Source organism: Ailuropoda melanoleuca, chromosome 15 (assembly GCF_002007445.2).
Source record: "Ailuropoda melanoleuca isolate Jingjing chromosome 15, ASM200744v2, whole genome shotgun sequence".
Taxonomy (NCBI): domain Eukaryota; kingdom Metazoa; phylum Chordata; class Mammalia; order Carnivora; family Ursidae; genus Ailuropoda; species Ailuropoda melanoleuca.
In genome coordinates this window covers 34,221,099-34,242,765 of record NC_048232.1, presented here as the reverse complement: position 1 = coordinate 34,242,765, position 21,667 = coordinate 34,221,099, and the positions used below count along the sequence as shown (strand labels likewise).

The following is a 21,667-nucleotide window of genomic DNA, read 5'->3' as shown; positions in this document are numbered from 1 at the left end:
ATAGGAGTTTCCTAATGGGCATTACATAAAAACGTAACTACAACAATAAAAAAATGCACGTCCACATACCACCTAAAATCAAGGCATCCCTGCTTTGGGAATGGCAGTATCAAAAAATGAGAGATTAGCCTCAGTGCTCCCTAAGGATCTTCTGGCTCTCTCTACCATGTTCTCCAGTCACAGAATCAGAATCCACAGAGACCTCCCCATGCTGCTGGGACAGCAGCAGAAGGGGGGGAATGAGCCCTGGGATTACATCCCAGAAGGGAGGGGAAGGGGTGAGGACTCAGCCCCCAAGGCCCCCCAGTCCAGGCCAGTGAAAGTCACAGACAGAGGGAGAAGTGTTGGCAGCCGGGGCTCAGTTAAGGGAGGAAAGCAAGCACGTGCACACACACACACACACACACACACACACACACATACACACACATACACACCCCTTCCAGAGCATGTGAGGAAGTTGGTCAGAGTGTGTCCCCTAACTCTTGAGTAGAAACAAAAGGAAGGAACTGGGATCAAGACAGGAAAAAGCAGGAGCTTCGATCCCAGGCTGGCTCCATGGAGCCTCTCCTGGAAGCTGCACTGCCCACTGGGCATGGCAGGGTCTTGGAGGGGCCCTCTGAGGGCTCTGAGGACTCTGAGCAGGTCTGGCGCACACATGCCCTAGGACCCATGTGAAACAGGCTCACTTCCTGGCCTCCTTCCTTTTTTCTATTCTATTTCTGTTACCAGAGTTTTCTCTGGGGCACGCTCCCCCTTCTTCCCACACCAGCAAGCAGGCTCTCTCTGCCTCTCGGCCTCTGGGCCCCAGCACCTCTCAATTGTCAGACTCCTCCCTCCTGCATGGGGCTCCCTCCCAGGGGTGCAATGGAGGTCATGGTCATAGCTGGGAATGGGATGATTGCAGGGAGGGCTCCCCTAGGGGGCAGAGAGAAAGCAGGAGAAAGCAGCAGCCTTTCTTCTTCGTCCCCCTCGGGGAGCTAATTACAGGCCAGCAGCCCACTGCACAGGTGAGTGCTTGGGACCAGCCACCCGCACAGCAGGACAGGCCACTCAGCTTCTCCTGGGAAGGGGCTGAACTAGGGATGGGGGAGGGTGCTAGGGGAGAGACACTTCCGACATCCTCATCTCAGGGCCCATAATTAGTCTGTGGGATGAGAGCAAAACAACTATCCTCAGGGTGACAGCCAGACATTCAGGCGGCATGGGGCGTGGGGTGGGGGCAGGGAGGAGGGACAGAAGCTGGGGCAATGGGAACCCACTCATCCATCCCACCAGCATTTCTCCCTGGAACCTTGGTCTGTTCCTGCCTCCTGGACTCTGCCCCAGAGAGGCCCAATGAATCTAGCAGACTGGGAGGCAAGGCTCTATTTGCCAAGGGAGGGGTACCTGCCTGAGCTTATTTCCTGCTTCTCCTTTGGAGGAAGGCAGGAGAGGGGCCCAGGCCAAAGGAAAAGCCGAGAAGTTTCCCATCAGGGTGCCCTCGCCAGCCGCCTACCCACGAGCCCATCGTCTGGCCCTGAGGCAGGGCCAGGGAAGGAGCTGCCAGAGCTGTTTGCCCAGACAGGCCTGTTGGGTGGGGCCGTCCACAAGGAGCAGAGAGGGGGCAGCTGTCTCCTGGGGTCTCGCCCCGTTCTACCCTCTCTGCCATTGGGTTCCCTGATCTGCCCACTCCTTGAGAGGTCAGCCAACCAAGTGTGGCAGCCTCCAGCCCAGCATTCCAAGGAAGACATGTCCGATCACAGGCGAACGTTGGTGACCGACAGCCCAAAGACACCACCGGGATGCTCTGGAGGACCTGGAGCCGAGGTGGGGACCAGAGGATGAGGCCGCGGATGGTGAGAGCTCTTGGGAACCCCTGCTAGTCCAGAACTAAGCCCGCGAGTCATCATACGGGGAGGCAATGAAGAACTTAAAGATCTTCCAGCAAGCTTCACAATCCTAAACCTTGTGGGTCGTCCCTCGCTTTCACTTCACTTGATCGGCTCTGGACAGGCAAGCTCAGACCCATGATGCAGATTAGGAAATCAAAGCAGGAACAGGGAATTCTGATTTACTCAAGGTCACAAGTCAAGTTACCCTCCCTCCCGGGGGTCAGATCAACCTAGGCCAGATCATCCCCCTCCTCCCTGCGGTGCGCTTCCTGGAAATGTAATGGTGCCAGGTGCTCCGTTTGTTTCCGTAACAACATCTGAGGTGAGCAGGGATGGCGCAGGAAGCGGATCTGTGCCCTGGCCCCATTCCCAGGTATACCGCTTCGTCCACTCCAAAGACAGTAAGTACAGCCCAGGGACGGAGTTTGAATGGAAACATCCCAGAGGTCTTAAAACCCTCCTGGGGCCCCAGTACTCTCTGCTCCTTCTCTAGTCTCATTCACTGCCACAAAGTCCCCCAAAGAGCCTCAGGACCCCCACACTCACCCTGCAGCAGTGGGTCCATTCTGATGATGTCCCCAAGGAAAATGACAGAACATGGAGATAGACCCGCCAGGCCCTGGCATCTTTGCCCTCAGCCACAAGCTAGCAAGGGTGTGCCTGGGCTCCAGGCCCTTTGTTTCCCTTGCCCGGGCTCCTGCTCCATGGGAAAGCCCCTCTGCGGTCTAATCAACACTCTTCTCTCTAAGAAGGGACAGTCCCTGGTCTCTGGAGATTGACCATTCTTCGCCCCCTTAGCCCTCTTCCTTGGCCCTGGCCCAAAAATCAGGAACCATCTAGAGACCCAGCTCAGAGAGAGGGAAGGAAGCAGAGCCGTCAGTCCGCCCCCATCCCCCAGTAGGTGTCACCTTGTGCGGCCCCCTGCCTTGGCCTCAGTCATAAATAAGGGCTTCTTATTTAGACTCCTGCCCCAGACAGGGGTCATCCTGTCTAACCCTCTGCCTCTGTCCTAGGCAGGCTCCAGCTTGCCCCATCCTCCCCACCCTCCACCACTTTCCAAGCTGGGAGCAGGCAACTCACGGTGCAGGCTGAGGGAGATGTTGATGGTATGCTCATCCACGAAGCCCTTCAGGCCAGGCATGCGGGCACACTTGAGCTGTGTCTGGGCAGCGCTGTCCCCAACATGCACCCAACACACAGTCTCGTTGGCATAGCTGAAGTCCATGGCTGTGGTCTGCCGTGTACTAGTGGGCGTGATGGTAGACACCTGGGCCCCACTCAGGTACGTGGCCAGGATGTTCTGGGAGTTGGCAATCAGCAGCACAGGGGGCCGGTCTACTGGCTCTGTAGACGGAGGAGAGAAGGAGCGATGCGGCAAAGGGCTCTAGGACTTCACTGGCCGCCCCCCCCCCCTTAGGGAGCAACATGGGGGCCACAGGGGACACCACCTACCGTTCTTGGCCTTGCAGGAGCGGTTGTCTGGCTGCAGCAGGTACCCTTCCACACAGCCACACGTGAAGGAGCCGTCCGTGTTGGTGCAGAGCTGGCTGCAAGTGCCATACACTGAGCACTCGTCAAAGTCTGCCAGGAGAGGGCGAGAGCGGGGTCACCTCCCATGTAATGAGGGCAAGGAAGTGGGTGCCCGCAGACCCCACCCGCGGGGCTGTCTATCTTTAACGGCTACTTTGGAGGACAAGGTGGCAGAATCTATCACAAGGAGAGATGTGGACACTTCATCACCTAGCAAGGCCGGACTTGGAATCTGTCCTAGTGAAACAGCCGCACATGTGCACATCGTCCGTTCATTCGGAAAAGATTTCTTGAGGACCTGCTCGATGCCAGGTACCGTCCTAGGCTCTGAGGATGCAGCCATGAATGAAATATATTCCAACTGCTGCCCTCACGAAATTTAAATTCTGATAATAAATGAATCATTGGCATTTCGGTAAGAAACAAAACAAAAAAGGAAATTATATGTTAGAGGGGCTAGTGCAGTGGAAAGTGACTGGTGGGAAGAATATTAAGCAGAGATGGGGGTAGAGAATGCAGGCACCGGGTTGTGATTTTAGGGATGGCCTCCTGAGAAAGTGGCATTTGTGCAAAGAGCCGAGGGAGGTGAATTTAAAACAAGAGGGTGCACTGTCTGTGACGGGGAGAAATCGGGACACCTCACTCCTCAGCAGGGAGATGGCCAAGTACACTGCGGTAATAGTCATACCGCATAGTGATTTCTAAAAGAACGAGGTAGATCTCCACATTTTAATATGGAAACATCTCTAGAACATACTGAGTGAAAAACTGAAGAAGTATGTACAGTGTGATATTTATGTGAAAAGAGCACATGCACATAAACGATACTTTCAATTAGATTATCTGCGAATACACGCGTACCCATGTACAGAAAAAGGCCTGGAGAGAGAGGCAGCAAACTGATCCATAACACAGCTGACCTCCGGAGATGGGAAAGGGAGCAGAGCTGAAGAGGATTTGTCAAGGCGGACTTTGGTTTTATCTATAATGCTTCGTGGTTTTTATAAGAAAACCCACATATCTGACCCATGAGATTCTAAGAGGAATTTGGAAATCTGGTGGCAGCAAGTGGTTGGGGCTCACAGTCATGCCCTGAGGCCGCAGGCCCGGCAGCCCTGAGGCCTCTCCTGTCTCATTTTTCCTCCTACTCGCCGGCCCTGCCCCTCATCCTCCCCCCAGTCAGCACACACGGACACACAAGCATAGGCACTCACATACCTTTGCAGGTCTTGCCATCTGCCTGCAGCTGAAAGCTGTTGTTGCAGTAGCAGGTGGGCCCGTTGAGTGTGGGGACACAGTGGTGCTGGCAGCCCAGTTGAGAACAGGGTCCTTGGAGCTCTGTGTGGGGGCAGGCAACATGCACTCAGGCCTTCGGACCGGGTGGCCACACCCAGACTGCCACCTTCCCCCGACTCCTGTCAAGCCTTGGGAAACCACTTCCGAGGCCCGAGGCCCGCCGCATTGGAGATGGAAGGGGCTTCAGGAATCATCTAATATATTTTGCAAGTGAGGAAAATGAGACCCAGGGAGGGTGTAAGATGGGCCCAAGGTCCCCTAGCCAATTATGGCTTAGAGGCCATAGCTGCCTGCTCTGGTTGCTCTGGACTCCCTCGTCCCCGTGGAGAGGGGTTCTGGCAGTTGCTGGGGTCAACAGGGAGTGAGGACAGTGAGTCTCAGCTCCTTCATGTGCCTCTTATCTGCACGGCCCAGGAACTACAACGCTGGCTTCGGGGCTGAGGGTGAGGAGTGGGCATGGGATGGGGTCTTTCCCCTCAGGATCCGAGTTCTGGTCTGGAAGCACCCCTCCAGCCCATCCCTTAAGCCCTGGAGGCCTCAGAGAGAAGGTTCAAGATCCAGGTGGAAAATGGGAGAAGGAGCAAAACTGGTTCCCTCAGGACCTTTCTCTAATCTTCCTCCTGCCACTGACCCACTTCCACAGGGGAGACAGAAGGGAATGAGACAGGAGGGGGAAGAGGTGGGAGAACAGCTGCCCCCCCAGACCAGCGACCCAATTAATGGCCTTGCGTGGGGCCAGGCGGCCTGGCCACAAAGACCCCTTTGTCCAGCTGCCTCACACCCCCGCTTCCCCCCCACCTAGGAGAGAGAGCTGCCCAAGATGCTAAGATGTTTAGAGGCCCTAAGCCTGCCAGGAGGAGCTGCGATGGGGGGCCAGGCCCGTTATTTCTTCTCCTCTCCGCCTCCAGAGCGCCCAAAGGTGCTGCCTGGCCAACCTTCCCCCACAAAGGGAGGCCAGGGACGATATTGTTTGTTCTGGACAATCTAGACAAGAATTTCTCTTCTGGACATGTGGCAGGAGGATAAGGAGGCCCAACTTCTCTAATAGCAGAGAAGGGAGCTCAAACCCTAGGTTCTCATGGTTCTTCGTTGTTTTTTGCTGCTGACCAAGTATTCAAAAGGAAGCGAACTTGAACACGTAGCATGCGATAAGATGCGATGGGCACGGTCATTAAAGTCAGCCCCTAGGCCCAAGCTCCGAATCCCATTCCAGGAGCTCTTGACAAAAACACGCAAACTCGACCCAAGGAAAGGATAAAAATCTTCCACAGGCTCCTTGCTCCACACTCCCTGCCCTCGGTGAACAGGATCCAGATGTGTCTCCTCCCACAGGCAGATGTTTCTGACGGGCATATAGGTGCAGGATGCCACCCTCATCCAGGGGCTTGCTCAGGCTCTGGAAGCCTTGAGCTCAGTAGAAGGGAGAAGTCACCATTCCCTAGTCCCTGCCTCGCAGGCCTGAGGCTCTGTCTTACCGACAAATCCTCCCCCACTGCTCACGAATGACCCACGCTCCGCCTGGCCCGCAGGGGCCTTCAGGGGACGAACGGTACAGCTGGTGACCTGAGTAGAGCTGGTGACCTGAGCCGCAGAGGTAAGGGACCTACCCTCCTAACATGTCCTCCTCGGCCTGGGCGACCTTCCCACCAAGCCACTTTAGAGTGTCTCAAAGATCTGCACTTCCCAGGGGGGATGCCTTTGGGGGCACTGTTGGGGAGGCAGGTGAACCAAACACCAAGTCCCCACCCCCAGCTTCAATCACAGCATCTGCTCTTCCCTGTTCACACTCAGGTTTCATGTAGGAAACCCTTTGAAGAAAGGATCCCACTACTTACAATAACAACAAAGTATGAAAATATTGATCTAGTGAAGAGATCTCATATTACAGGTGGATCCTGGGGTCCAGAGAGAGGCAGTGACTTGCCCAGGTATACAGAGCCGAAGAGAAGTGCCCGGGCCAGGGCCCCTACTGATCCCCACAGGGCGGCTGACCAAGCCGCAAGCCCAAAGGCCCCCTGACTTGGGAGCACAGGAGCAGGACAAGGCGTCATCCCCACCGAAGGTGTGAGGACAGTCCTCGGATGCTGGGCCACCAAACCCGTCACGGGCACAGCTGAGAACTCACTGCATCCATGTCCTGGGTCAGAGAGGTGGAAGAGCCCTTACCTCGGCAGTGGGGCCCCTCGTCTGAACCATCCGCGCAGTCCTGGACCCCGTTGCACAGGCGGGACATGAGAACACACAGCTCGGTGCCCAGGCAATTGTGCTCGTTTGGCTGACATCGCTGGGCCTTACTCTGTGGACCTGGGGGCACACAGAAAGGCTAGCATGAACAAGCCGGCTACACTGGCTGTCTGGCCAGCTGTCCACTGGAGGGGAGGGTGGGGGAGACGAGCAGACACCTGCACTTCTTCCATCCCAGGAGGCCTCGGGGGCTGGTTAGTGTCCTCCACCTCAAGCTCTTTTACGCCATTCCCGATGGGAGCCCCACACCTGGAGGCAGCCGGGGGAGGGGAGAACTAGGCGTTCCGCAGAGCCCACTCTCCACTGCCCAGTACCCATGGATCCCAACACCTCCACATCGTATGCTTGGGAGAAAGGCTGAGGTTTCGAGGTGAGAGGTTTCAATGAGCCGAGGAAAGCAGAGTCCACACCAGGGAGGCTCACATGTTAAAGAACACCGCCTTCCCATAGCTCCCCAGCGCCCCGAGCCCAGGGCTGAGAACCAGACCAAGTTTTCTGGAACTGCACTGTCCAACACATAGTGGCAGCCATATGTGGCTATCAAGTCCCTGAGATGTGATGAGTTCGAACTGGAAGCATAAAATACAGCCTGGCTTTGGAGGACTTAATACCCACCCCCACAACACAAAAGAATGCAAAAGATCTCATTACTAATATTCTATGATTAATATCCTGAAATAATAATGTTTCAGATACATTGGGTAAAATAAAGTTAAAATTAACTTCACTTAACTACTTCTACCTTTTCTATTTTTTATTTACTTTTATTTTTATTAAGTAGGCTCCCTGCCCAGCACAGAGCCCAATGAGGGGGCCCGAACCCACCACCCTGAGACAAAGACCCTGAGCTGATACCAAAAGTTGGACATCCAACCGCCTGAGCCACCCAGGCACCCCTACTTTTTACCTTTTCTAGTGTAGCTACTAGAAAATTTCAAAATTGCATATGTGGCTTGCATTATATTTCTATCAGACAGCACCGTTCTAGATGCCTGACCCCAGAGCAGACTGCCTGGGGAAGGATTTGGGAAGCGGCAGAGGCTGTGGCCCACTGATGATGGGCCAGGGCGAGCAGGGTAGAGCTCCTCAGGGAAGCCTAAGGAGGCCACGCAGACGAGGGTGCTGGCTGAGCCCGTGGGCTGGGAGCCAGACCACCACCTGCGGGCTCCCACGATGGACAGGGTGTGTGAGTGAGGTAGTGTCCGCATGTGAGTGCATCTATCCACGTAGGCCTGGGGAGGCGTGCGCAGTTGGAGTCTGAGTCTGAGACTGTATGTGAGCGTCTGGGGGCATCCGTCTGAGGTCGGGCTTCTGCAACCCCGTCTGAGAGTGTCGACTCTGTGTTGCAGTGAGAATCTGTCTGTGCTGACATCTGCCTTCGCCTCGGGGCGGGGTGGGGGGATGGTCACATGGGTGCCCAGGAGGGGCTGTGTGTGAGGATCGTGGGTCTGGGAGCGTATATGAGTGGGAACAGTGTAGGGATGTGTATAAGGTGGGGTTTGCATCACACTAAAGGAAGATCTGACCCCTCTGCATGGCTTTCGTTACCCCAGCATCAAGCATGAGGGTAAAAAATGCAAGGCATAAAGGTGGCATCAGTCAAGAGACTCCAGGCTGAAGCACGCTCACCATAGAAACGCTTGCAGAATATCTCTGGTCCCACCCCTTGAGGGCAGGGTATGGGGGTGAGGCAGAGAGAACTGGTGGCTCCCTTTCTGGCCCTAAAAATTACCCTGGTAATTGTGGGTGAGGGTACGGGGCCAGCTCAGGGTGAAGCTGTGGGAGAGAACAGGAGCAGACCCAGGGATGCAGGGTCTCCTAGACCACGGCCCGATCAGCCAAGCACAGAGAGGCTGAAAGTGGAGACCCCAGGACCTGCCAGCAAGTCCTCCATCCCCCACTGGCAGGGTAAAGGCTGGGTGGGGACCTTTTTCCCAGTTTAAACAGCTGCCTCTGATTACACCACTTACTGGGGCAGGGGAAGGCGGGGGTGGCGGGAAACGCACAGGGGTGGGGCTTCTGGTACAGAGACTGAGCGAGAACCAGTGTGGCCTTTGGCCTGGGAGCCCGAGGGTAGGAAGAGGACACAGCAAGACCTGAGGGCACTTATCAGGAGTCAGAAGTCTCAGAGAGGCGAAGAGCGAAGAGCGCTGAGCCAAAAGGGCAGGGAAGCCAGGCTCTCTCCTTCCAGCAAAGCTGTCTGCCCAGATAGCAAAGTTGCTGGCAGGCTTGGGAGTGCAGCCCTTAACGGAGCAATCAGAGGGGCCATTGCTGAGCACGTCAAGCACCATGGCGGGCACTTTGAAGAGGGGAGAGTTTTAGCTGTGTCATGGACAAACAGTCACAGAGCAAGGTCCACACCGGGCTAGAGATCAACTGTCCTTATCCCAAACTGCCTGGGCCAAAAGGAAAAGGTGTTTAGGGGGAGGGATCACAAAAGGTACTTACAAATCTCAGGGGCCTCATCAGATCCGTCTGGGCAGTCCCTCTCACCATCACACCGCCAGCCCTTTGAGATACAGGTGATCTGGTCTCTGCAGGCAAACTGCTTGGGGCTACAAGTCTTAGGGGCTAGGAGTAAGGAAAGAAAATGAGGGTGTAAATGAAGGATGGAGGCCTTAAAGTCCCCTAGAGCTCCTCTTCCTTCTTCAGCATCAGTCCCCATCTGGCCCAGAATCTGAGCTACAGTCCAGGTGCCTAGGAGTGGCAGGTGGCTGTGGGTCGCTCCTGGAATACTGTGTGCCGGTGGTGGGGGGAGGGAAAGGATGCAGGGAACATGTTTTACAGCCCCAGACCCGGCCCCGTACGCTGCCTGTCTAGTGTGCCTCTCCTCTAGTCCTCAGGGTCAAAGCCCTCGCTGTTCTGCATGACTCTGGTTTCAGATACCAGCAGCCCCAGCTTTGCTGACCGAGAGTGATGGTAAAGGATGGGCATTTAGGCCTTTGACATGTGTTCTCTTTATCTTCCTTTCCCTCCCACTAGAAGCCCAGAACTGCTTTTTTTTTTTTTTTTTTGAGTAAGCTCTACATTCGACATGGGGCTCGAACTCATGACCCTGAGTTGCACGCTCTACTGCTCTTTTCTAGCCTCCCTGCTCAGTGTGCCCTCTGGGACACTCCTGGTCCCTGAAACCCATCACCTTGCCCATCTCCAAGTCCTAACCAGCAGCCCTCCGGACAGAAAGTGTTGGGCGGGGGGTGCCTTTGGTACAGCAGTGACTCGGAGATTGTATCAGCAGAAGAACGGGAGGGCATGGCAGGGCAAAGTGGGGGGCTCCCTGCCTCCATCTCCATTCTCTAAAGACACAGCCTCCCTTGGTGGTTAGACTTGAGGGAGGACTTTCAGTAGATGTCGCCAGATAAGAGGCACCCAAGATTGCTCAGGATGCGAGATCCGAGGCAGGAGGATGACTGGGGTGGCCTATAGGAGCTGGTTTCAGCCCAGGATGTCTTTGGCCTATCCTTCACCCCCACCAGCCTTCCTCTGCTCCTACTCAGATTTCCTACTGCCTTCTTCAAGGCGGAATTAAGAATGGTAACAGTAACCGTTATTGTGGGCTCAGCATGTACCGGAACTGTGGTAAACCAGTTCTTTCCATGTATCATCTCATTTAATCCTCTTCACAATATGACAAAATAGGTAATGCTAATACCACCATTTAATAGATGAGGAAACCGAGCCCCAGAGAGGGTGGGATCACACAGCAGGCAAGTGACAAAACCAGGACTGAAACCAGTTGAGCCAACGCTATGCTTTTAACCAGTGCAGTCCACATCAGTCTTCCCTCTCCCACTGAGAGACACTCGGAGCTGTTCCTTCCAACCTCATCACCATGTCCTCCATGGGAAGAAAAGTCCCTGACTCTCCCTCGTCCCTACCCAGGGCTGGGTTCCCAGTCTCCCAGCCCTTCGTCGCCTTTTGCTCAGTCTGTGATCCATTCCATCTCTATTCAGCTGGCATGCACTGAAGACCAGCTCTGCGCCAGGTACTGCACAAGGCACTGGGCTGCCAAGGAGGAGTGAGGTGCCCCTTGGGAGCCCCAGCCCCCCTGGGAAGACAGCTGTACAAACTAACTCAAATGCAGGGCAGAGTGAGCTCAGGGCTGGGACAGAGCATAGATAAAGTATGTCAGGGCTCCCAGCAGGGAGGGATAGAGTCTGAGGAGGGCCACACGGAGATGATGTCCTCCCTCCCTAACCCCCATCTCTGGCAGACGGGACTACACTCAGGCCCCTGGCCAGGAGGAGAACCGAGTTCAGGAAACACATCAGGGATGGCCTGGCCTGGCTCCCCCACCCGCGGCGTCCCCCTCCCCTACCTCCCACCCTGAGCAGGGAATAAAGGCCCCTTGAGGAGGTGGATAATGCTGAGTTCATTGCCCCACTGGGCCAGCTGTGAGGTCTTCCCGGGAAACAGCCCGCCAGCCTCGTTAGCATGCCGGAGACTGGTCCTCTTCCCCTGGCCGGCCGAGACTGCCTGGGGGGGTGGGTAGAAGGGGCTGGAATGGGACTAAAGGCAGATGGGCTGTTTGGAGTCCAGAAATGCCCCCCATGCCACCCCCACCCCTTTACATGGACTTAGTCCATGCCCCCACTCCTCCCCAGGGGAGAACTCATAGCCCCGTGAGGTCACTGGTTGGCCACTCCAACCTCCCCACCGTTCCATGTCCCGGCCACGATCTCCCCTCCATTGGCCTTCACTTTGCTCCCCCCCCAGCTGTCCCCCACCCCCACTTTTGGCCTGAACTCGGCAGAGGAAACAGCAGCTGGCAAACTCCGAAAGCTGGAATGAGAGAGATTCACAAACCAGATGTGCTCTTGCGGAGGGAGGGGAGTGGGGGATGGGGGAGGGAAAGGAAGAGGAGCACTCAGGGCCCTGGTCCCACAGCAGCACCTCTTCGGGCCCAGGGCAGAGGGACTTGGGGGCGCTGCACTGCTCCCAAGGGACAGGGCAGCACAAGGATCTTGGAGAGATATGTGAGAGCACTTCCTTCCTGTCAGGGGTGGTGGAGAAAGCCCCAGGAATCTGGAGTTTGAAGGCTGAGGCCTGTCTTTGATTTCCTTCAGGGGGAGTGGGGAGGAAAGAAACAAATAACCTACTTTGGGGCAGTCTACACAGCCAAGAGAAGCCTCCCTCTGAGGTGGGAGGGAGCTGCAGTGGGGGTGGGTAGGGCACTTGTAATCTGCTTAGAACTGCCAGCCAACCCCACGCCCCTCAGCTGAGCCTTCTGCATCTGACGCCAGCACCCAAAAGGCCCATCTTTGTGGCCTGCCACTTAGGTGGGGGAACGACAGGGCCGCAAGTTCAGGAGCAACCAGCCACTGGCCTCCCCTTCCTCCCCCCCCCATGAGAACTGGGGCTTCCAAATGATATGAGCTCACACTTTTCAACCTGGTCACTGTGCGTCAGCCACTGATCTGAAACACTTCGTGCATGTTAACTCATTTAAATCCTCACAACCCTGGGAGGTGGGTACTGTTGCGATCTCCATCGTACAGATGAGGAAACTGAGGCACACAGCGATTTAGTAACTGAACAAACAGGTGGTTTCCTCACTGGCCATGAGGATGGGGCCAGATGAAAAAGGATGAAGAAAAGGAACCAACAGGGAGAATATCTTGGTTCTCCGGCAACAGGAGTGGGGAAAGAGATTGCAGGGGGTGGCAGTGACCTTCAGGGCTCCTTGGAGAGAAGGGGGGTGGTGGAGGAGGCAGAGAGGGACAAGAACGGAACAGAGAGGGAAGACAGAGGAAGGAGAATAAGGAGGAGAAGACTGGAGAGGGAGGAGAGTGAGAGAGGTTGCAGCGAGAACGCCAGGACACAGGGGCCGTCTGTTCTCAGCTTTGCCTGGAGATGAATGTGACCGCCATGCTAACTCTGGCCAACACCCCTGCCCCCCCTCAAACCCAGGCACCCAGCCCAGCCATGGCCCCCAGGGCCACCAAGCTGGAGCCAGGACAGGAGGTGTAGGCTTGGGTGTGTGTCCAGACACAACACGGACCCCACTGCCCTGCTTGAGCCTTGGCTGTCGTCCTCTGTCCCATTCTGGGACCTTGGGGGTGGGGTGGGGAAGGGGGGGTAAGAGTGCCTGGCCAGAGAAGAGAGGATGACAGGAAAGAACAGACCCTGAGGGAGTCTGCTCCAGAGGAGGAGACCTATCCATTGATCCCAGTGGGAGCAGTGAGGGTGAGGAAGGGAGCCGAGACCTCAGATGGTGCTTCGGTGCTTCTTCCTAAAAGACCAGGAGACTTGAGGCCAGGAAAGCGTGAAAGAGACCCTTGAAGCCCTTTTTAAGAGCAGACAGAGCGGAGGGAGCGGGGAGTGATAGGCTGTGTTGGCCCGGGGATATTTTCTAAAGGGAACCACATGAGATATCTAAGGGAACACAGGAGCCAGGGGTGGCCAGGGGCTGGGGGGCAGAGCTTGCAGGAATCTAAGCTTTCAAACATATGGGGGTGGGGCAACAGGGCCTCCCAGACCCAAACTGAGAGCTTTTCACTGAATTTTATGTATTTTGGGTGTTACCCGGTGGCTCCTTCCCGCAGCTCAGTGAGGCTCAGACACATTTTTGTCATTCCTGAGTCTGGGCCTCTGCTTTGCGGCCTGGACAGACGTACAGACAGGATGGCTTGGACTGCCAGGGGAGGGGAAGGGTCTCCCCCTCCATCCTGAGTCAATATTGACTCAGCAGGACGTTAGCCTGACCAATGACCTCCCCACCATCTTTTCCTTTCCCCACAAGTAAAATTCAGACCCCTCGAATGCCTCCAGAGGTCATCATATATCTCTCACCAGGCCTTTATAAGCCCTCTCCACCTACCCCCCGACACACACACATGGCTTATGCTCGGCAGAAGAAGTTCTAAGCTCCTGACCTATTCCCCACACCTTCTCCAGTCCTCAGGTCATAAGGAAGTTCTGCCAGAAGTCTAACCTCCCCCTTTCCTTCTGAAATATCTCCTTTCCCCTGTTACTCAGCCCACAAAGGGTATCAAGTTCCCTTCCTCCAGAAACATTCCCTCCAAAACCCATTCCTAAACTTAGTGGAGGGGGAAGAAGATAGAGAAGTTTGGAGAAAAGCGGAGGGGGAACTGCAGAACGGGACATTCTGACTCTGACCTGGGAGGGGGAGAATAACTCCAAAATGACGAAGTGGGAACTGGAGAGCATGTGGGAAAGCCCAGAAGGGACGCCTATTCCCAGGTAGTTTTGGGGATACCAACAGGCCTGGACAGAGGTGGATGGAGACAGGCAGAGACAAATTAAGCAATGGAGACCAAGAAAGATAGAGAATACTACAAAGGGTGGGCAACCAGAGAGAGATGAACTGAGAGGATGAGAGACGGAGGTCCCGAGAGGCCAAGACAGCACACACCAATGACAGCAGACGGAGGAAAAATAGACAGGAAGGGGTCTCAGCCCAGAAGTTGCCGAGATAATGGCACTGTTGTCTTGGGATGAACCCAGAAAATAATAAGCCCCCCGAGACTCAGAGTAGGGTGGGGCAGCATATATCCCTGACTTAGGGAGACAGAGTCCCTGCCCTAGCAGTGTGTGACCCAAGCGATACTCAGAACAGGGGTTAAAGCCTCCCACAGAATAGGGAGGTGGGGGAAGAAGACTGGCACTTTAACCAGGGAAGCCAAGGCCTGGGAGAGACTCTCATCTCCCCTGAGGGAGCAAGAGGTAGAAATATCTCTCCCCCACCACTCTCCCTCACCTCTTTCCTGGGGAGGTCTTACACTGGTGCCTTGGGCCACAGCACCGGAAGCACTCCAGAGCCAACTGCTTCCTTCTCCAAACAATGCAGGATCCTGCTAACTGGGCTGAAATCTGGGACTGAACACAGTGGGGTGGGACTAAGTTCTTCAAATGCTCAAATCCGGTACCCAGCGCCCCCAGGTCAAGGACCTTGCATGGCCCCAATCAACTGCACCCACATTCCCCAAGGGCAATGAACTCCCCCTGCAATCCAGAGCCAGACGGCTTGAATGCTGGCGAGTCCACAGAGTGAGGGGACCCCGACAAGAGACTACTGAAGGGCAATCAGTTTGGGGTTCTGATGTGCAAAGGCTTAGACGGCAGCAGGAGGAAAGGAAATCAGACTTGAGTAAAGAAGGGCTTCCTAGAGGAAGGAATTTGGAAGAGGTGGGGGGATGTGGACAGGGTCTGGCTCTGGTCAGGACCCCAGCTGACATCCTTAAGAAGCTCAGTGACAGTGGAGAGGGTGGGGGCAAAAAAAATATATATGGAGAAAATGGAGGAAGGGGGAGCAAGACTGGATGAAAAGGAAGTCTTGGGAAGCAGCCTTGAACATCAAAATACCCCTCCCATCCCCAAATCAATGCGCTACACATTGCCGCTTTGAAAGACCAGGGGGAAGGAAGGTGTTCAGGGATCTGGGTCTGGCTGGGGAAAGAAGGAGTTTGGAACCTTCTTTCAGAGAGCCAGGAGGCAAACACCTCAGCCTCATAACTCACTTCAACTGTGCCGCTTGTCTGATAACTAACTGGTAATACATTGGCTCAAGGGGGTGTGTGGAGAGGGGTGTGGAGAGAGGAAGGCAGTTGGCCTTCCCTGAGCCTGGGCTACTGGGGCTGCCCTTCCCATACCAAGACGTGCCGAATCTCAGCAGGGTCCTCAATAACCCCTTTGCTCATCCCCCACCTCATCTGTTTCCCCAATGTCCCTGGTAGCAACTACACTCAATTTTGCTTACTAGTGGGGTGACACTGCTCCCCAAAGAGAAGGGACCCCTGTGCGAGTTCAGACACAGCTGACAAAGCAGAAGAGGTGGGGGAGGCCCCTAGGGCTGTTCCTGTAGGGGAAAGCAGCAAGGCCAGTGATAGCAGCAGAGAGGAAGGTTAGACATTAAGGTATCTGGGATCAGGAGGTTTCCTTCTTTGGAAAGCAAAGCATGTTCCTTGTCTGTGGGCCCAAGGCATGAGGTCAGGGGTAGAGATAAGAGAATCCTCCAAGCTGCCCTGGTTAGCACTGGCCCTACAGGTCTGTGCAACTCCTCTTCCCACCCTTTAAGTGGGGTGGAACCAATGATTCATGTTCCCATTCCCAAGGTAAGAGCAGCAAAGTGTGTCTGGGGAGGGGTCCTCTTCCTAGGACTTTGGATACGGTTTAGTTTGAGCTGGGTTACAGATGTGGGCTCAGTGGAAATTTTAAGAAAGGGTAGTAGAAAGTTAACGAGAACATGACCAGTATCTCCCACTTCCACCCACCACCAAACAACCTATAGCATGGTAAATAGAACCACCTTAGAACCTTGGGGGTGAAGCAACCTGGCGCCCTTCCTGAATGGGCTGGGGACCTTTTCTGCTTTCCACAGAGACCCCTCTTGCTTCTGCCTAACTCCATCCACCCTCCATCATGGGGTTCCTGATGGGACTCTCTCTAAATTTTTTTTCTATTTCTCCTAGAAGTCGTGCACCTGAACCTCTCTGCCTTAATTTCCCTTCCACCCCACAGGGTTGAGAAAAAGAGGAAAGAACACGTATAACAAGGAAGTCATGGACTAGGGCTGCCTGTGAGGGCTGGTCCAGAGAATATTCAGGAGAGAGCCTCTTTCCTCCTCTTGGGCAGATAACTGAGGTAGTGGCAGGGAAGGGGACAGACAGTCCCCAAGAGGCATCATTGGGGGTCACTGAAAATACTGTCTTTCTGGACACAGTTACTTCCTGACCCTCTAACCTCTCTCCTCTAACTGAAATAAGTTGGGGGGAGGGGAGGAGAGGGAGAGATAATCTGGTTTCAGAGAAAAACTTTCCCAATCCCAACCTGGCAAAATTCAGAAGATGGAGGAGGGGTGCACGATGGTATTGGGCCCAGTTTTTTTCCCCTGGATGGAGGGACTAAAATGACGGGAAGGGATGAGATCCCACCCTCCTCAATCAGGGGCCCAGCCCAGCCCAACCCCATGATTCCAGCTCAACGCTTGGGCAAGACTTGAACCAGTGACTCACAAGGAAAAGAAAAATAGCTGACATACAGGGGGAAAGGGGGGCACCTCATTTCCCCAAAAGGACTCTTTTCTAGCCAAAGCCTAATTGCAGTATGCAAAGTGTGTGTGTGTATGGGGGTGGGGGGAGATGGGGAAATGATGGAGATAAATAAACACATTTATTAAAGGAGCAGGGAATTGAGGGGCAGGGGCAATAGCCATAACCCCCATCCAACCTCCAACTCTCCTTCCAGTCCAAACTGTGATCAAGCCAGAAGTCAGGGAGAAAGCAGCCTTCCTCCTCCCTCCCACCTCAGCATTCCAGGCCATTCTCCAGTCCCCTTCCCCAATGATGACATCTGACGTTTTTCATATCAAAGCTCCCACGAATTAAGAAGGAAAATTCAAAGTCACATAGCATCGCTGCACCCCCCCCCAACACAGCCCTATCCAGGCTACTGACAGAGGCCCTGAGAGGGGGAAGTGCCCACTTAGGAACCCAGGCGGGTAGCCCCGCTGGATGCTGGACCCAGGCCTCCAAGCCTGGTCTCCCGGGCCCAGATTCCACACCCAAGCAGGGGGCCCTCCCCGAGGCCCTCCCTCTCCCCACCCACAGCCTTCCCGGGCCTGCCTGCCCTCTGCCCAGCAGGGCAACCCTGACCCAGCTCCCCTTCCAGATTCAGAGCCACTGCAAAAGCCCCCCCTCCCTCCCCCTTTTGCAGCCGTACATTGCAAATCCGGATTCCTTCACATTTCAGATGGGGGGGGGGGTGGAGGATGTAGGGGAAGCGGAGGCCCTCCCCAACCAGATATAGGAAGAGAAGGCCTCTCGATCCCAGAATCAGAAAAAAGGGGAGCCCTCTTCTCCCTTCCCAGGCCTCTGGTCTTTGTTTGGGCTGGGGGGTCCCGGAAGCATCATTTGCCCAGGGCCCCCATCCTCCAAATCGGACCCCCATCCCCGCCCCCAGTCGGGCCGCTGCTGTGTCAGCTGGACTGGGATAACAAAAGGCACCCCCTCCCGCGTCTCCCTTCCCCATCTGAGCGCAGGAGTGGGGGCTGGGGAGTGGGTGTCCCCAGGGGTCCAAGGGGGCCGCGGAATCTCACTCACCATCGATAGCGGCCGCGACGAAAGCTGAGAGCAGGGGCAGCAACAGCAGCAGCGGCGGGGTCAGCATGGTGTGGGCTGATGCAAGCAGCAGCCCCCTCCCCTCTGGTCCTGCTACTTCTTGCCGCCGCCCCCCCAATTGGGGGGTCCCCCTTTTTCCTCCTTCTCCCCTCCTCCTCCTCTATTCTTATCCTATCCTTAAGCAAAGAGCATCAGGGGCGTGGGTGAAGAGGTAGAGTTCAGAGCCCCTTGGGGAGGGCCTGTGACGGGGGTGCGCCCGCCCCCTGCTCCCAAATCCAAACCCTTCACCCCCAGCTTTTCTCTTCGCCCCTCTTTCCCCCTCCCCGAGCGAAGCTCACAGCCCCATCTCCGAGCCGCCTCCGGCTGCAAAAATGCACAATTGGGAGGAGGCGGGGTAGGGGGTGGGGGGCGTGGACCGGTTTTTTTTTTTTTTTTTTGGGGAAAGAAAGGGGGGGGAGAAAGAGCTACGCGGCAATCCTGTGCGTGCGCATGCGCCGATTTGGCGCGCTGCCCTGGGTAGGGGGAGTCAGAGCAGCGACGAGATTTGGAGCTGTGGCCAGCGGTGCGAGAGTGTAGGTCCCCGGACCCCCTCTAGCCAGTTTGGGGCCTGGAGCGCCTTCTCCCCCGACTGGGCCTTTCTCCCTCATGCTTCAGAGAGCTGAAGGGCCGAGGGGAGATTGGGCAGTGGGCGAGAGCTGAGGGGCTTCCCTTTGAAACTCTGTGTCATGCCCTAGGAGTTCAGGCTCTGTCTAGGGAGCCAAGACCCCGGGGTCCGGGCCGAGGCCTGTTCCTCGGGGAACCCTGACTGTGCCTCTCTTGCCTGGAGTGGGGGCAGGGGCCGCCAGTCCGCGAGGAAGATACGGGGAAAAGCTGAGGTTTGATTTGGAGACTTTGTAAAACCGAGACCGGGATTGGGGCCTTTGGAGGAGGGGGGCGGGGTGGGGGAGGGGCTGCGAGGGCCCGCCCCCACCTCGCTCCTGGGCTCGGAGTAAACAGGGACACCCGCGGGGACACGCCGGAGCTTGTCTGTCCGCCCAGGCCTTGGGGATGGAGCCCACCTTAGTACCCGCCCCCACCCTGCTCGCCTGGCACTGGGCGCGGGAGGGGCGAGCCCTGGTTTGGAGGGAGGTGAGTCACCAGTGGGTGGGGTTGAGGAAGGGCCATCCCTCTTCACCCCAAGACGTCTGGGCTCATTTATGTTTTGTTTGGTGTTTTGTTTTTTTTTATACCTTCTGACTGACTTCCCACCAAGTCGGGGTTTTAGATTCCGAGCAACGGGGATTTGGAATAAGAGGCGGGACTCTGGACCCTTGCTTCCAGGCCTCGGGTTCTGAGGTGTCTGCTGAGTGCGGGACCTTTGTCCCGGCCCCGAGCCCGCACGGGAATGCCACTTTGAGTCGTGAAGGCGCCGGGCGGTTCCCAGAGCCCGGTGAATGTGGTTCTGGCCACTGCCCCCTTCTGGGCGGTGTTTTAAGGTTGGACCTTGGGTGTCTGACTTTCTGGTGTCTGGAAGTCAGAGTTGAGGGAGGCAGCAGGCAAGGTAGGCTGCCAGAGAGAAATTGACGCTAGAGATGAGAGAGGATTGCACCACCCTTCTCGCTTTTTTAAATTCTACTTGAGGAATGGGAAGGGCCCCAAGTCCTCACACCAGTCTGTCCCTGGCAGAAAGCAGAGCAGCATGGAGGACTTGTCCCACTGATGGCAATGAAAGCGAGAGGAATCCAGAGGAACTGTACCTTTTCCCCAAACCAGAGCTTCCTCTGGGCTCACTTTGCTCAGGGCCAAGGCCACCTGCTTTTATAGTCTCCTGGGCTGGACACTTAAGACATTTTGCCAATTCCTCATCAGGCCTTTCTCTTCTATATCCAATCTTGCAAGCCTATGCTTAAGGCCTATCATTTTGTCCTTTGAAATATAGCTCAGATTTCCTCCATTTCCACTGCCGGAGAATTTCTCTGGGCAGGGCTGGGGTTGTGTTCATCTTTTTATCCATCCCTCATGGGCTAACACCGTGATAGGCACATCGCAAGGACTCATTAACTGTTTTTAATGAATGTCTACTAGGTTCCTTCCTTTCCCAGGATCCGCCTCCTGATATTGTGGTCCAAGTCAAACAGACTTTGGGCAGCTCTGAAAGGAAAAAGCTATCTGGAGTGACCATATGTATAGCAAGAGAGCTGTGATGAGAATTTCATTCCTTTTTTTCTGGTATCTAATCTTTCATAAGGGAATCTTCCTGAAACTGCTTTCCCTGTGTCTCGTTCTGCTGGATATCTATAGACAACCGAATCAAACGTAAACTCTATCTGTTAGACATGGTAATACTTAGTTAAAAAACGCAAGGAGTATAGAAAGGTGCAGGAAGAGTTAGGAAGATGAAAGTAAACTTGCCATGTTCCAAGATCTTATGCTTCAGTCCCACTCTCACAGTAACCACTATTAACAGTTCCTTGGGCCTCCTTTGGAAGATGTTTAAAAAATTTTTTTTATTTCTAATTTTTAAAAATTTATTTGTCAGACAGAGAGGGAGAGCACAGCAGGGGGAGCAGCAGGCAGAGGAAGAGGGAGAAGCAGGCTCCCCGCTGAGCAGAGAGCCTGACGTTGGGCTCGATCCCAGCATCCTGGGATCATGATCTGAGCTGAAGGCAGATGCTTAACCAACTGAGCCACCCAGGTGTCCCATTTTATTTATAATTTTTAAATTTTATTTTATTTTTTAGGGGGGGAGAGGCACAGGGAGAGAGAGAAAGAAAATCTTAAGCAGGTTCCACATCCAGCACAGAGCCTGAGGTGGGGCTTGATCTCACAAACACTGAGATCATGACCTGAGCCAAAATTAAGAGTCAGACACTCAATTGACTGAGGCACACAGGTGCCCCTAAAATTTTTTTTAATGACAAATATAAATAGACATGCTTCATCCTTTATTTTCTATTTATTTATTTTTAAAAGATTTTATTTATTCACTTGCCAGATGGAGTACAAGCAGGGGGGAGTGGCAGGCAGAGGGAGAAGCAGGCTCTCCACCGAGCAGGGAGCCGGATGTGGGACTCGATTACAAGACCCTGGGATCATGACCTGAGCCAAAGGCAGATGCCCAGCTGACTGAGCCACCCAGGCGTCACATCCTTCATCCTTTAAAACCACAAATGAGTTCATACAATATATACTGTTCTGGAACTTGCTTTTATCAATTAACTTGTCTTGATCCATTTCCATATTAAACACACACATCTAGCCCACTCTCTATATTAGCTACTTGGAATCTCCTTGCTTGGTTACTCCACAATCTACTGGGATCGTTGGGCTCTTGGGTTATTTCCAGTATGTGAACTGCTGAGGGTGTCTTTGTAAGATGAGAGAATGTGTATTTCCACCTGAGCCTTTAATTATACTGTTCTCCCAGCTCCTCCTTACTCTCCTCAGAAAAGCTCTCCTATCCTCTTCCAAACTTGCACTCAAGATAGCCTCAATACCTAGAATTTAGCACTCAGTTTGGGAGTTCTGTGCCCATCAGGAGACCATAAACCCCTTAAGGGCAAGGATCATATCTTTTACTTCTTTGTATCCACCCAGTATGAGGAACTCTTGATTGGAGGAGGCTAATAGGAGCGTTAGGACTAGGGGTGCCTGCCCTAGGAGAGG

At 54.7% G+C, this 21,667-nt stretch overlaps 1 protein-coding gene across 3 annotated transcripts in view; it reads right to left on the bottom strand.

Annotated features, from left to right (window-relative positions):
• The window catches only part of LRP1 (LDL receptor related protein 1), a 79,853-nt gene extending 61,420 nt beyond the window's left edge, over positions 1–18,433 (bottom strand). For 2 of the 3 annotated variants that reach the window (XM_034644302.1, XM_034644301.1), the window contains exons 1-6: positions 18,005–18,433; positions 9,393–9,515; positions 6,867–7,004; positions 4,623–4,742; positions 3,327–3,455; positions 2,955–3,218 (exon numbers count right to left, since the gene is read on the bottom strand). In XM_034644302.1, the coding sequence (XP_034500193.1) occupies positions 2,955–3,218; positions 3,327–3,455; positions 4,623–4,742; positions 6,867–7,004; positions 9,393–9,515; positions 18,005–18,071 (841 nt within the window). In that variant the 5' untranslated portion in view covers positions 18,072–18,433. The remainder of the gene's footprint in view (positions 1–2,954; positions 3,219–3,326; positions 3,456–4,622; positions 4,743–6,866; positions 7,005–9,392; positions 9,516–18,004) is intronic. The other variant, XM_034644300.1, reaches the window with a different exon arrangement.
• Positions 18,434–21,667: the final 3,234 nt, after the last annotated feature.